This window comes from Schistocerca gregaria, chromosome 10 (genome assembly GCF_023897955.1).
Source record: "Schistocerca gregaria isolate iqSchGreg1 chromosome 10, iqSchGreg1.2, whole genome shotgun sequence".
Classification (NCBI taxonomy): Eukaryota; Metazoa; Arthropoda; class Insecta; order Orthoptera; family Acrididae; genus Schistocerca; species Schistocerca gregaria.
Genome location: NC_064929.1, coordinates 152,105,376 through 152,121,123, shown reverse-complemented (window position 1 = coordinate 152,121,123; position 15,748 = coordinate 152,105,376). Strand labels below are relative to the sequence as shown.

Sequence of the window (15,748 nt, the reverse complement as noted above, 5' to 3'; positions counted from 1 at the left end):
TCTGACATAATTCACTCTGCGAATACAGACTTGTTTAGGCGCTTCAGCAGTAGTGTGGTATACCCTTCCCAACTGAATTTATTATCCATTTGTAATCCCAGAAATTTAACACTGTCAGTCTCTTCTATCTGCATGTCGTCGTATGTTCTACACATGCTGGAAAGAAATCTCTTACAGGACCTGGACTATTTTCAAAGTTTAATGACGGTGAATTATTTATTATTAATGTCAGTGAAAATTTGATTAGCATCCATTTCTAAATCTGTACTTAACTTGCTATTTATTGTAATGTTTGTAGTATCTGCTAACAAAACAAACTTAGCATCTGGCAATGTAACGGAGAGAAGTCATTAATGTACGCAACGAAAAAAAAAAAAAAATATGACGTTTCGTGGTAATAACACAAGGAATATTTTCAGTTATATTATACAAGACTCAGACTGGGGGAAAGCAGTCTATAAACTGTACCAGAGGAGCTAAGCAGTCTCGCTCGAATCTAATTTCAAATGCCGATCTCATTGTTCCTGCATTAATGTTCATGAATATGCCATTTTTACAATATTTTAAACACAAATAGACAATATTTTGCACCATTCATGACACTGTGCATTGTCACTCCAGTCTGCACGTCCTTAGTTTCTTTTTCTTTTACTGGTCTTGTAATTTAACTACAAACAGTTACACAATGACTTAGCAGTTTTATTGGTATGCACTAAATCTACATTTTGTTTAGAAGTTAGGAAGTTTAATCGTGTATCAGGCATCCTCAGGAATAAATCAAAATCACAAGCTGGAGTCCAGTATATTGTAACTGTTACTATTAATTTCCCATGCCTTTTTGCTTCTGTAGCAAGAGCTATCAAATTTCAGTTGTTGGTATAGAAAAATCTAATAGTATCAATGTTTTTATATTAATATTCATTTTTAAAATAAGTGGCAGCGCCTCCTTTGACTCAGTTTTTCTGAATGGATTGTGCTCCCTGAAAAACTATTAATGGTAATGCTATGTCATTACACCATATTGTCATAACAACTGTAAACATAATAAAACAACTACACCAAATAGCTAGAATGCATGTTGTAGCCAGCCAGTTATGTTGCCTTACACGGGCGATTTATCGGACTACCTGGAAACTAGTCCAGTGCTACAATCTGCAGTTTGTTCACAGATGTGCAGTCCAAAGACGACTCACGAACCTGGTGACTGACTGTTGTGAGCTATCAATAGTTTGTGAAACCCTCTAACTACAGAGCTGATATTACCAACAATGAACTCCGTCTTTTGATGGCACTACAAATCAGTCAGTTCCTAAAGTTTTTGTTCTGTATTTACGCCATTTATACATCACCTCACAGTGTAACATAGGCCTCGTGCTACAGTGCAGATTTTATGTCACCACAACAGAGATACAAGATGTCTAGTTTGCTGGATAAGGAGGTGGGGCCGGAGACCAATATCATTCTAATCCAATTTCAAATGTTGACATTATTATTCCTGCATTAATGTCTGTACTGTCCTCTTTTACAATATTTTAGTATCAAATAAACAGAATTTTGCATCATTCAGAGCAGTACATTTTTACCTTATTCATATGCCTCAGACCTTGTGCATTGTGCTTATCTTAGAGTAAAGACTCAACAGTGCAATAACTGCATATTTTCCAACCCATATATTTGTTTGTTATTGTACTAGTTTGTTTAGGAATAATAAACTCTGTTCCCTTGAAAGCAGTGGATATGCTATTAACATATGCATTTTTCTTGGCGATCTATATTGATGTTACTGTTGTATTATAGCTCGGTAACTAACACACTTACGTCTCCCTTTGCATGATTCTTTTGAAGGCATTTTGTGAAGCAGCTTCTCACTGACAAGATGTTTCATAATTTCATCTCATAGGTTAAACTCTTTCTCAATATCTGTGCCTAGCTGTGTCTATTTCTCCCTTTCAATTTATTCCCTGGATTCCTATTTCTGTTCCTGTGTTCTCGGGCAGTGCACAGTTTGTTATTTTCTCATTCTTGTCATTATACTGAATAAACACAATAAGGAATTTAAAAAATTTAAACATCAGTTTTACAGATGTTAAGGGTTCAACCATATTTATAACAGTCTATTATATGTGTACATAGTAATCAGTTAGCGTGTTCATAATGAGGAAGAATGCAGTTGAGTAAAGGCACAGAAGAAAGCATGTAAACTCAACATAACTATCTGTAATTCTGTGAAGTAGTCTCTATTGACCAATATTTCTTATTTACTGGTGTTAATCTTCAGTTATATCTGTCCACATGAACACCAAGAAAAATATCACCTGTGTTCTTCACAATGCAGTTATTCTGTATAATGCTTAAATTATCTCCTGTTCAGAGAAATTAATTAATTACTGATTCTTTAACTACCATGTTGGAATTTTTCATTAGAGCAGTCCACTTTTCATTTCAGCTCTGAAGCATTACCGTCCACATGTAATTATTGGTATTGTTATGGTAATGAATTTATGACATTTTTTCCTTTTTAATGCAGCATTTGGGAATGCTAAAACATATAGGAATGATAACTCTTCGAGATTCGTAAGTATTGATTAACAACAAAGTACAGTAATATAACTGGTACTATTGAGGCTTTTTGCTTACTTGTTACTGAGTGGAATATTAAAATTACTGTCGATATTGGAATATGAATTCATCAGACCTGTGTAGTAATAACTAAACTTTATGTTCATAAGAAACTTTCTGCCCAAGCTCATGTTTAACAGATGAACTGAAGTGAAAAGTCTGGGAACTAATGGAATAGTCAATAAGGTAGCCACAGATGTGAAGAAGGCCCTGATATTAAATTTCAGACATCCATGACACAGTTCTATCACTTTCTGCTTGAATGACAGTAACTTTCACTTAGCCTAATTTTGAAATATATAATGTAAAGTAATTAGGCAATGAAGCCCCAATAATTGTTTCAGAGGAAATTCATTTCATTTATTTTTAAGAGTTTTTGAGAGTTAATAGTTAGTATTTGTGTATAATTTTTCATTAATTACATAATTCAAAGAAGAAATATTTAACTAATGTTATTTTTATGAAAGAATTTTGTGATCAGTTTTATACTTACATCTGTGTGTGTGTGTGTGGAGGGGGTGGGGGGGGGGGGGTAAAGGGTGTGGGATGTTGTGCACATTTGATTGCTCAAAATCTTACTAATTAATCTCAAATTTTCATTTCAGGGTAAATATCTTGACATAGAGTTTGACTACAAAGGTGATCCTCTTGGAGGGACCATTACAAACTGTAAGTACATCCATGTCTTCCAAAGTCTTGCTTGTTCATTACAGATGATTGTTTTTTTTCTAATTTCACTAAAATTTATTTTGTTTGCCTTTTCAGACCTCTTGGAAAAGGTGAGTTTAAAATTTGTTAATTTTTTCCATAGCATGCCATTACTATGTCAGATACACAATCAGCAAATTTATTATAGTTTTCAACAACTGTAGTCCAGATAATTATAAATTGTAAATACTTCAACACACATTAAGCTTTTTCGATAAATAGAGGTGAAAAACAAGAACTGTCTTTAAGATTTTGTTGTTGTTGAGGGTTTATTTATCATTTACTTCAATAAGAAAATTATTTATACAGACAGCTACTATAATGTTCTATAGATCATTTCTTTGATCTAACAATGCGGAACTTGACGTGAAAAATAAAGAATAAAGTTAGCATGTAAGAATTTCCTCCAGATATGCTACTAGGATCTTGTGGAAAAATATTCGGTGGATCAGGAATAATCTCTGGCAGCAAAAAATTTTATTTTGCTCAACTATAATTGATTTTATGCTTCAGTCTCTCTTTTATATCTCCCACTACACAGTTCAGTAATCATACCATTCTCTTCATGTTCATTATGATCTGTTTTATCGTACAGAGTGCACTTGGGTCACACATATGTGCACAGATGCAATCCATGATTTAAAACTGAATTAGGCCCAGTTAATGATAAAGGTATGTGAATTGGGATTGTACCATTATTTGATAGTTTCACAACTCCCACGTGGAGGACAAAATAGGCATTCCTGGCATTGAGAAACAGCTGAAAGAGTTGAAAACTAATAACTCACCACATCTGGATGGAATCCGGGTTAGGCTTTATAGAGGGTACTTTTCAACAATGTCCCCCCCATTTATCATAAATCTCTTGCCCAGTGCAAAGCCCCAAGTGACACGGGAGAAGCACAGGTAACTCCCGTGTACAAGAAGCGTAAAAGAAGGGATCTGCAAAATTACAAACTGATATGCTTAATGTCGGTTTGCGGCAGAATTCTTGAACATTTTCTAGATTCAAATTTATTTGAGAGAGAATATGTTGTATCCACAAATCAATACAGATTTAAAAAGTGTTGCTCGTACAAAAGCCAACTAACCTTTTTCTTGTGCGATATTTTGTGAACAAGGGACAACAGGCAGATTCCGTATTCCCAGGTTTACAGAAAGCATTTGACACAGTGCCCCACTGCAGATTGTTATTGAAGTCCTAGGGGGTGGAATGGTGGCTTCCAGATAGTGGCTCAAAGACTTTTAAGTAAAAGGATCTACTGGATTGGCTTAGACAGTGATTGTTTGTCAGAGTCAGGGGTGTCACCAGGAGTGCCCCAGAGAAGTGTGATGGGACCACTTTCGTTTTCTGAGGCTATAAGGTGAAAGCATTAAGTGTACACTTTAGTTGCGTAGTCTACGTACAATAGTGTTTTTGTACGTGCAATATGGCCAGCAAACAAAGAAAACTGACGATACAGCAGAAGCTAACAGTTATTCGGGATTTTGAAGAGAATCGCAAAACCTGTATGAAATTATGAGACGTTGCAAAGGAGTACGATTTTGCTGCTGATATTGGTGAGAAAACTGAAATTGGTGGTGACAAGGATAAAAGGTATTTCTTATCATTCGTTGTGGATGAGTCAGTTCTTAACAGTATTAACCAGCTGGAATGACAACTTCTAGGAGTACACTGTGCTGGAAGGAAGCAGCACACTACTCTTTTAGATTTTTTTTCAGAAATACAGTATAGCAGTTTTATTCATTATTATTTATATCTAATTCATTGAGTGCCATTAGCTAAATAAAATTTTCTCCTTTTAAATCCAGGTACCAGTTTATGACTTTTGGTGTGACCTAACATCCAAAATATCTTGGAATTAAAAACAAAGTATTATAAATATATCGAGTAGTTTTAAATTTGCCAAGAAACATTTTCATGTTCACTGTATTTCTGTATTCAGCAAAAGGTGAGTTTGTGATTGTGGAGTATTTATATGGCCTAAATAGCCTAGGCTCCAATTTTGATTCTGGAACACTTATTTAGTGCATTTTGACCTAAACCATTATTTAAGGAAAACCCTCTTTGAAGGAACAAATTTTTTGGTCCCCTGAGATTCGTTAAAAAGGGGTTTTACTGCATATGTAAGTGATCTGTTGGATAGTGTGGTCAGCAGTCTATGCCTGTGATTATGACAGTGTAGTGTACAGGGAGGTGTCATCACCAAATGACTGTAGTAGAATATGGATGACTTAGAATTCATATTTGGTGTGATGAACAGCCACTTGCTCTAAATACAGAAAAATGTAATGTACTACATGTAAGTAGAAAAACCAATCCCATAATGTTGGAATACAATATTAGAGGTGTGCTGCTTGATGCTGCCATGTCCGTCAACTATTTAGATGTATCATAGTCGTGTAACTAGGGCCTCCCATCGGGTAGACCGTTCGCCCGGTGCAAGTCTTTCAATTTGACGCCACTTTGGTGACTTGAGCATTGATGGGGATGAAATGGTGATGATTAGGACAACACAACACCCAGTTCCTTAATGGCGAAAATCTCTGACCCAGCCGGGAATCAAACCCGGGCCCTTGGGATTGACATTCTGTTGCGCTGACCACTCAGCTACTGGGGGCGGACATGTAACGTAGTAAAGTGATATGGTGTGGAATGAGCACTTGAGGTCTGTCGTAAGAAAGGTAAATGGTTGATTTTGGTTTATTGGAAGAATTCCAGGAAAGTGTATTTCATCTATAAAGGAGACGACATGTAGAAAAAAAACTTGTGTGAGCTATAGTTGATTACTGCTCAAGTGTTTGGGATGTCCACTAGGTCGGATTATAGGAAGACACCAAAACAATTCAGAGGAAGGTTGATAGATTTGTTAGTGGTAGGTTTGATTAACATTTGAATACTATCAAAATGCTTCATGAACTCAAATGGGTATTGATGATGTTCTTTTCATGAAACACGATTGAGAAACATAGTTTACAGAACTTTCAAGCAGTGAAATCCAGATTTAAAATGGGTAAACTGATGAACATGTAGCTGAATGAAAGCTCAATGATCCAATATATATGCATTTATTGAAGTCCTTACACAGCTTTTTATATTTGTATGAGTAGCAACCAGCTGCCCACTAGGATGAACGGCCACTGGCAAACTGGCCAAGAGCAAAGTAGACCACACTGTGACGCAACATGCAACTGAACATAACATTCTCAATTTCAATGGTTGCTTCACTAGCCTAGCCATCTGCATCTTCCCTCCACCACCAGCTTTTCTGAACTGTGCTGATTGGGGTTATGCTTACAACACATTCTCTGCTCCCATAATTACCCCAGCCTCAACCTACAGCAACATACTGTCCCCTCCTCCTCCACCCAACAGTTTCCTCTTTCTCTGTCATATCATCTCTTCCCCATTCTCATCACCTACCAAGTGCTTTTGCAGCCCTCTGCCAATGTATCCTCCCATCTTTCTCCACTCTTCTTCTTTTTGCTCTTTTTTCCCCACCTCCCTGTCCCACAACCTCCTGATGCTGCACCTGTTGGCATTCTACTCCCTGCACAGTCTACTAGACAGTGTTTGTCTCTCTCCCCACCTGTACACTACTATCTCTTCCGTTTCCCCACCTGCTCCAGATTGCTGCTTGCATCCCACATGATAGCTGCATTCCAGCCCGAGATGCTGGAGTTGGCAATTGTTTGAGCATGAGGTGTGCTTGCTTGTGTGTGTGTGTGAATGGTGTATGACTCTCTTTTACTGATTAACAATCTTTTATCCAGCTATATGTTCACCAGGTTTACCAACTTTAACACATGGATTTTACTGCTTGAAACTTCTATAAACAGTGTATAAGTATTTAACTATAGGTGCTCATGGTTTGAAATTATCTACTATTGAGAAAGTATAGAGAAAACAGCTTCATGTAAGTGTCTTTCAATTGTGCCTGTCTGCAACTGGACATGTCTTCTTGATGCTAAGTAGCTATCTGTCTTTTCCTACATTGTTCATTGAAATTGTTGTGGATTCTGACAGTATGCAGGGACAGTCTACAAGCACTTCAATAAATACAGCTATAATGGATTAAAGAGCTTTTATTCAGCTATACGTTCATCAGTTTTATCAATTTTAACATGAGGATTTTACTGTTTGAAACTTATATAAGCTATGTATAAGTATTTCAACTGTAGTTGCTCTTGGTTTGAATTTATCTACTATTGAGAAAGTTTAGACAAATGGCATTTTTGGTGGCTACAAATGGTTCTGCTGCCAACAATGTGCATTTTGTATAACAACCATGGGGATATAGAAATATAGTGGATGTACATTTATAGTGACTGGAGCTGGACAAATTTTTCTGTCATAAGACAAAAATGGTTTTACAGTTGTTTGAGGCTCGATAGCGAACTCATGTTGGCATCTTAGCAACCAAATACACTTGATCTGAACCTATTGGAACAAAACTGGCATGCTGTCAGGAGCCAGCTCTGCAACCACAAACTGATAGCCCATAATTTATGGGAACTGGCTGACCTGTGCATAGGCAGTCTGGTGCCACATACCTCTGGAAACCTAGTGATTTCTTGTCAAATTCATGCCACCCAGAATTGCTGCGATATTGCATTGCAGAGGTGGGCCAACTCCCTGTTGAGCATGTGTTCATAATGTTTTGGTTTCTCAATGTATGTTACAAGTGTTTAGATGAAATTCTGAATCAAAAATAGGAGTAGTTTGCAATTTCAATTGAGTTTTGGAATTATCATTACTGAGTATTACACAGTAAACACCTTAGTATTAAAGGAGGTCACTCACTAAAAGCAGAAGCATTGAGTTTTCGATAGGCACACACAAAGGAACAAAACTTGCACACACACGCACCTATGCCCCTACATAGTGCCAGCTAGACTGTAGCTCTTCAAAGTGTTAAATCCAAAAGATAGAAATTTTTCTTCCTTTTGTGTGTTCCTATTGATGACTCAGTGTTTCTACTTTTTGGTGAGAGGTCTCCTTTAGTCCTGAAGTACAAAGGTTGACTGAAAAGTAATGCCTCCACCTTCATAACTCTTCAACAGTTGGTAGCATTGGTATGTGGCAGGTACTGGCTTGTTTTGTAGCCTCTTCTCTACAGCCACAGTTGGTGGGAAGCATTATCAGTGAACAGTTGTGTTTTACAGTGTAAAGTATGGAATCCTGCACAGACAGTCAGTCAGTGTAATTTAAGCAATGTGCAGTCATTGAATTCTTGACAAGAGAATGTGTCACACCAAGGGAGATTCATCAAAGAACGAAAGCAGTTTGTGGTGATTGTGTTGATGTGAATACTGTGCATCGTTGGGCGAGTAAGTTTAAAGATGTTGAGACGGTAACATCTGATCTGCGTGACAAACAAAGAGTTGGACATCCTGTGACAGCAACTACCAAGTTTCACAAGCAAAATGTTGACAGATTGATTCAGGCTGATCCTCGTATCACTCAGAGAGAAATTGCAAGCACAATTGGAATTGCACAAGAATGTGTGGGTCACATTATTGCTTTCCTTGGCTATCAGAAGATCTGTGCATGATGGTTACCCCAGACACTGACTCCTGAAATGAAAGAACACAGATTTGAAACGTGCCAGGAACTCTTCTTGTGTTACAAGAATGAAGATGCACATTACTCACATCAACACAATCACCACAAACTGCTTTCATTCCCTGATGAATCTGCTTTGGGGTGACACCTTCTGCTGCCAAGAATTCAATGACTTCACTTTGCTTAAATCATATTGATTGACCGTCTGCACACAGTTACATACTTCACGCTATAACAACACAACTGTTCAGTGCTAATGCTTCTCGCCAACTGGAGCTGTAGAGAAGAGGCTACGGAACAAGCCAGTACCTGCGGCATACCGAAGCTGCCAACTGTTGAAGAGTTACGAAGGTGGAGGCATTACTTTTAAGTCAACCGTCGTATTTACATTCTCCAAGGACTTTCCACAACATTTATACTTACTATTTCACAGTTGATTTAACATTCAGATGCATATAATCACTTTTTCTTAGCAAGCTCACTTCTCTTCAGTATGTAAATCACTGAATCAGAAGAATAATTTCAAAAATAATGTTGCCGGTTCTCTTGTCACCAGCATGTGAAATAAAAGTCATTAGATGAATAACAGAGATGATGTCAGTAACGTGTGGCTCCAATTTAAAGTATTGTCAGTTTAAAACATAATACATAATACATACATTTGGACACCTGTTACAAGTAGTAAGTGTCAGAAATAAGTTTCTGACACTACAATAGCCATATTTAATCTTGAACTATATTAGTATTTCAGAAATTTAATTATTAATACTTTTACTAGCACCTTTTATTACATTCTTTCTTTGCAGTCGCGCGTCACGAGTCATGCTCCTGGAGAGCGAAACTTCCATATTTTCTATCAGCTACTTACAGGAGCTGACATTCACCTGCTCAGTAAGTACTTCTGTTTTGTTTACATGCTTCTCATTTGCAACTCTTGTATTCTTAGTGGAGAAATCTGTAGTTGTGTGGCATATGCTTCTTGTGTGCTAGCCCATTTAATTTTCGTACACTTTCTGTAGCATTTTAAGCTTCCATTATGTGGGATGGACTCAGCAGGAACAAGAAAAGAAAAAGGTTAGAAGCAACATCCTGGACTGAAAGAAAAATCTAGTGAATGAATACAAAAAGTAAATTAAAGAGAGAAGTACATTTATTAACATGGTACAGAAAAGGAAAACTGAATTAGTTGGACACGTAATTCAACACGGCAGCTTCATGAAAAACATCTGAGAAGAAAAAATCCTGGGAAAAAAGTCAAGAGGTAGGCCCATAACATCCACATTAGGAGATGTTACGGGTGGAATGAACTGTGGCAACATCAGAGGGTAATGATGGCAAAGGACAGAGAAGGAAGGCTACACTACCCAGACATTGCCTTCAGTGTCTGGTGATGACACAAAAATATACTGGGTGTTAAAAAAAAAGTGCTGAATATTTTCAGAAGTGGTAATAGAAAAAAATGTCAAGTCAGTATGAGCTCTGGAACACATATCTTCAATATAAGATTCACAGTAGCAAAGATGAACAAGTTCTCATAGCTCTTTAAGTATGCTCTTTTGAGCCCATGTTTACTGGATATTTTTTCCTGGTTTTTGACCGTATTATCACTTCTCAAAATATGGAAATCAAGGACCTTGCAGTAGAAGAGATGTGTTTCACAGTATTGAAGATGAACAAGTGCTTCTCTTAAGGTATGCATTTAAAAGCCCATATCTAGGCCTACCGGACACTTTTCAAATTATTCAACATTTTTTTATATATATATTTTTTTAACACTCTGTATAAGAGTATGCATGGTTTATCAGTTGTAGCTGTTCCAAGGAGAGTTAAGATTGAAGTGAAGTGTTGATGGGTGAGTCAGGTTTGTCATGTGTCATTATGCATACATGTGCATTCTTTAGAGGTCACAAATGACCCCAGATACTTAGTAAGCAATACATATTATTGCAGATTCTTAGCAACTGACTCACTGATGAACTTATTATTGGATTATCATTTTTGTATCAAACGTCTCTAAACTTTAGATCACTTTAAATCCAAACTAAGCTATATATATATATGCTCTCCCTTAAAACCCACATCCTTTCGTCTTTCCCTCTCCTTCCCTCTTTCCTGAAGAAGCTATCGTCGGTTGCGAAAGCTAGAAATTCTGTGTGTGTGTTTGTGTGTTTTATTTATTGTGCCCATCTACCGGCGCTTTCCCACTTGGTAAGTCTTGGAATCTTTGTTTTTAATATGACAACTCAGACACTGAAGTACTACGCTTTTGGCATTTGTCACCTTGATTCAGATTACAGTTTGGCTGTTCATTGTTTCCAGCAGTAGATAGTTAATATTGATTGGTCAGAGGAGTGAGCAACTGCTTTCACTTGACATGGCTGCATCAACTGTTGCAGTAATATGACACCCTTGACCATGTGCTAAGCAATTATCTCAACAACCTCCATTTGTCAGCTTGAACACTGATCACTGGTTCAGTTCTCTCTCTCTCTCTCTCTCTCTCTCTCTCTCTCTCTCTCTCTCTCTCTCTAGCATGTCAGGACTTCCACATGAATTCAATTCTCTGTAGTACACTAATAATCTAGTTTTCATCTAATTTGTTTTGGTAGTTACACTGTACATGTTGATTCCTACACTCATTGATTGCTGTACAGGTATGATAGTAGTATTAACTTGTCAGTGAAGGGTGCTGTCGGTTATAAATTTATGAAAACTGGGAGAATATATCTCATTGTTGAAGATTAATCTGTCTTATTAGTGTTGAATCCCCTATTATCCACTTTCATCAGTCTCTTAATAAATTTGGATTGCCTGTGGGCTTGGATGATGTCAGCTGCCTTCCACAGTGAAGACTAAGGCAGATACCAATTAAATCCCTGCAGTATGCACAAATTTCTGCTCCAAAACACTGAGCAAGTTGCTATGTCTGGAAATTCTGTGATGGTATTAGAGAAGGAAAGTTGCTACTCACCATATAATGGAGATACTGAGTTGCAATAGGCACATCAAAAAGATTCACACATTTATAGCTTTCGGCCATTAAGGCCTTTGTCAGCAATAGACTCTCTCTCTCTCTCTCTCTCTCTCTCTCTCTCTCTCTCTCTCTCTCTCTCTCTCTCATGCAAACGTAACTTGCACACAGGTCTGCAGTCTCAGACAACTAAAACCACACTGCGAGCAGCAACAGCAGTGCATCATGGGAGTAGCAACTTGCTGGGGATAAGGAGGAGGCTGGGGTGGGGAAGGGGAGGGAAAGTACGGTGGGGTTGGCAGACAGTGGATTGCTGCAGTTTAGACGGAGAGAAGGTGTCGAGGGAGGGGGTGGGGGAGGGGGGATAAGTGGCGGAAAGGAGAGAAATAAAAATACATTAAAAGACTGGATGTGGCAGTGAAATGACGGCTGTGTAGTGCGGAAGTGGGAACAGGGAGGAAGCTGTATGGGCGAGTACAGTGACAAATGAAGGTTGAGACAAGGAGGGTTGTGGAAATGTAGGATGTATTGCAGGGAAAGTTCCCACCTGTGCAATTCAAAGAAGTTGGTGTTGGTGGGAAGGATCCATATGGCACAGACTGTGAAGCAGTCATTGAGATGAGCGATATGATGTTTGGCAGCAACAGGATGGTCCACTTGTTTTTTGGCCGCAGCTTGTCAGTGGCTATTCTGTATTGAGGCTGGTTGGGGCAGCACAGGCATCATCTGCTGCCCAGAATGAGATTTTCACTTTGCAGTGGAGTGTGCGCCGATATGAAACTTCCTGGCAGATTAAAACTGTGTGCCCGACTAAGACTCGAACCCACAACCTTTGCCTAGGCCAGAACACGTGAATCTTTAGAAATATTGTTTTCCCATATATATTCTTTTTTATTACATGAATTTTTAAACAGAAATTTTATACACAATAATGTGCTGTTTTGTTTTCTTCCTCTCAGTCGTTTTTTACTGAAAACAAGTAAGTTGTATTGATAGGTTCTCTGCTTATGGTTAGAATATATGAAGGAAACTGTATTTGCAATAACAATAAACTAGGGCCAAGATTATAAAAAGGGTGAGGAGAAGATGGATAAAGAAAGGGAAAGGGTCAGGAATGGATGTGGACATGGGGAAGGAGGACATCGACAAAGAGAGGCAGAGGAGGAGATGGACAGAGAGAAGGGAGAGAAGGAGATTAGGATATAAGCTATGCAGATGACACATCAATCTTATTTTATGGGAGTAAATCTAATGAGCTAGAATCTCTTGCTACTAGTGGTGTAACAGAAGTAACAAAATACTTCAATGATCAGGGACTCAAGGTGAATGTCACCTAATCTCAATTACTGACATTTAAAACAGACAGTTCTCACCACAACAATATGAATAGTGTGTGTAATATCTCTGCAGCAGAAAATGGTAACTGTAAATTACTGGGTGTGTGTGTTGATGAAAATTTGCGGTGGACGTACCACATTAATTTTGTATGCGGAAAAGTCAGTAGTGCCAAATATCTCCTCAGCAAGCTCGCAAAGATAGTTCCTAGCCGAGCACTGAAATTAGTATATTATGGAACACTTTACCCCGTTCACTGTTACAGAATTGAATTGTGGGGCTGTGCAGCTGATGTACATTTAAAAAGAATACTACTACTACAGAAAATAGCAATAAGACATATACCTGGGATGGGACATAGAGATTCATGTCGTGAAGTGTTTGTGCAGCACAAATATCTGACAATATCTTCTCTGTACGTCTTCAAAATAGTTGTATTTTTTATAAGTCAACCAACAGAAGCTATCAAGGGCAGTGATGTACATAATCACAACACTAGAACAAACTGTAACTATTTCTGTAACAGAACAACATTAAAAATGACTAATGGAAGTCCATATATCAGTGGCTTGATTTGGTATAACTAGCTACCAAACTCTCTAAGAATGCACACGGGAAATGTTTTTTTTAAAAAAATTAAAATATTTTCTAATAGAAAAATGTTTATATTCTTTCAACGAATTTTAAGATAGTGATTGTAACATGAGGTGTTAGCATATCAGTTGTAATGTGATAAATGTAGAAAATAGACATAAAAAGCAACAGCTACAGAATATAGTGTATTTTATAAGTGTAAGTATAACCATAGTATTAAGTATGATGTGTGCAAAAGTCATCAGTATGATGGCTCCACACAAAGAAAATGTAAATAAATAAATGAATATATTTCCAAATGCCATACAAATTTAGCAGTTGTGCAGCATTGCCATATTAACTAGTAATAAAATAAAGTTTTCTAAATCCTGGTAAAGCAGTCCCTGTACTAGGCAGGATAAACACTAGTGTAAAGAAAGAAAGGAAGAAAGAAAGAAGTAATGCTGTTTTGTGCACAAATTGAGCAAAAACCAAATCGTGATTGGTTGCTACTGTATATTATCACAAGGCAGTCACAGTTCTGCAAAACTGTCAATATTTGATAGGATGCTATTAACTGTAAAATATTGCAGATATTTTATAATAACTGTAAGATGGGAATGTGCATTTCACTCCAGTTGAAAGGAGTTTCGTTTTCATTTAGTGTTTTTCATTATTTCTGCAGTATAGATTGTTGAAAATGTTTGATTCTTTCATAACTTTTGTACAGCACATTGACTCTTTGCTAAGCAAGATGTCTTTTCGTGGATAATGACAAACTTTTGGTACTTTTTAATGCCTTTTCTGCTCTCATATAATGAATAGAGCGCAGCCGCTCCCAGTGTGATGTCTGCTGCGTAGGCTGGCATGCACAATAGCTTTATGGTGTGGCTGACACCCCTAACAACATGTGATGGATGATGCATTGTTAGGGCCGAGGCTTTCAGCAAGCGACATCCATTTATCTTGCGTTTTTAATTTAAAACCCCCTGAAAGGGAAACAAAAACAAGAGGCAGGTTTTTCTGATACTGCCACTACTAAAAGTACTTTGGTGAGGACAGTTGAGCAGTTTTTATTGAATTTACATTAACTCATTAATTGCTGTGAGCTTATCTTTGGTCAAGTTTCAAACAGGTTAAATTGTATCTTTTATTCGAGTGTCTAACTAGGCAAAATATTAGGAACAAGGAATTGTATATAGTTCTCATGCCTAAATTCAGGACTGTAACTATTGTAGACTGATTATTAATGGCCATAGACACTTTTACTACTCAGACTGTAACTACACACTGACAGATAATAGTTTAATTTAGTAGGGAAGCTTTCTTTTTGAAAAGAAGATCCATCCTCACACTGGAAGGCACATAACTATAATCATGGCCGGCTATAAATGAGTATCATAATGTCTGCATGTAGCTTAAAATCCAGGAACCTATTTAGTTTTTATAATGGACTATCCAGATGCAGAAAAGTATATAAAATCAAATTCTCTCTTCATATTGCTGTTGCCACTACAACACTGATTACTTTTGTTGTTTCTGTTGAATGTAGATAGTAGTCAAATTTTTGCTGAAACTTGGGGTAGATACTTTTGCTACATGAAGTATCATTGTACTTAAAATACACAAAAATGTCAGTAATATGATATATGAGATCTATGTTACATATGTAAATTTATGTGATGTACCACTACATCTACTGTAGCTACTTTAACAAACGTTCTACACAAAACGTCACACAGAATTGTAATGCCATGGAATACACATTACCTTATTAAATTTAAGCGCAGAAAACTGTGTAATTTAGTATACTTGCTGAAAACTTGTTGTCATATTCCTCTTGTGGGTAGTGGGAATAAAGTACTGCACATCTTTGTAACATAATTGACCTTGGTGGCACAGGAGCCAAGTCAGAGGACAATCATGTCCCAGGAGCAGGGTTCAAATCCCCGTCTGACCACCCAGAATTAGGTCTA

At 37.4% G+C, this 15,748-nt stretch overlaps 1 protein-coding gene across 1 annotated transcript in view; it reads left to right on the top strand.

Annotated features, from left to right (window-relative positions):
• Nucleotides 1-15,748, top strand: part of LOC126293423 (unconventional myosin-Ia) — a 693,376-nt gene that overhangs the window by 453,262 nt on the left and 224,366 nt on the right. The window contains exons 6-9 of the mRNA XM_049986646.1: nt 2,528-2,574; nt 3,225-3,288; nt 3,385-3,398; nt 9,700-9,784. Of these exons, the coding sequence (XP_049842603.1) occupies nt 2,528-2,574; nt 3,225-3,288; nt 3,385-3,398; nt 9,700-9,784 (210 nt within the window). The remainder of the gene's footprint in view (nt 1-2,527; nt 2,575-3,224; nt 3,289-3,384; nt 3,399-9,699; nt 9,785-15,748) is intronic.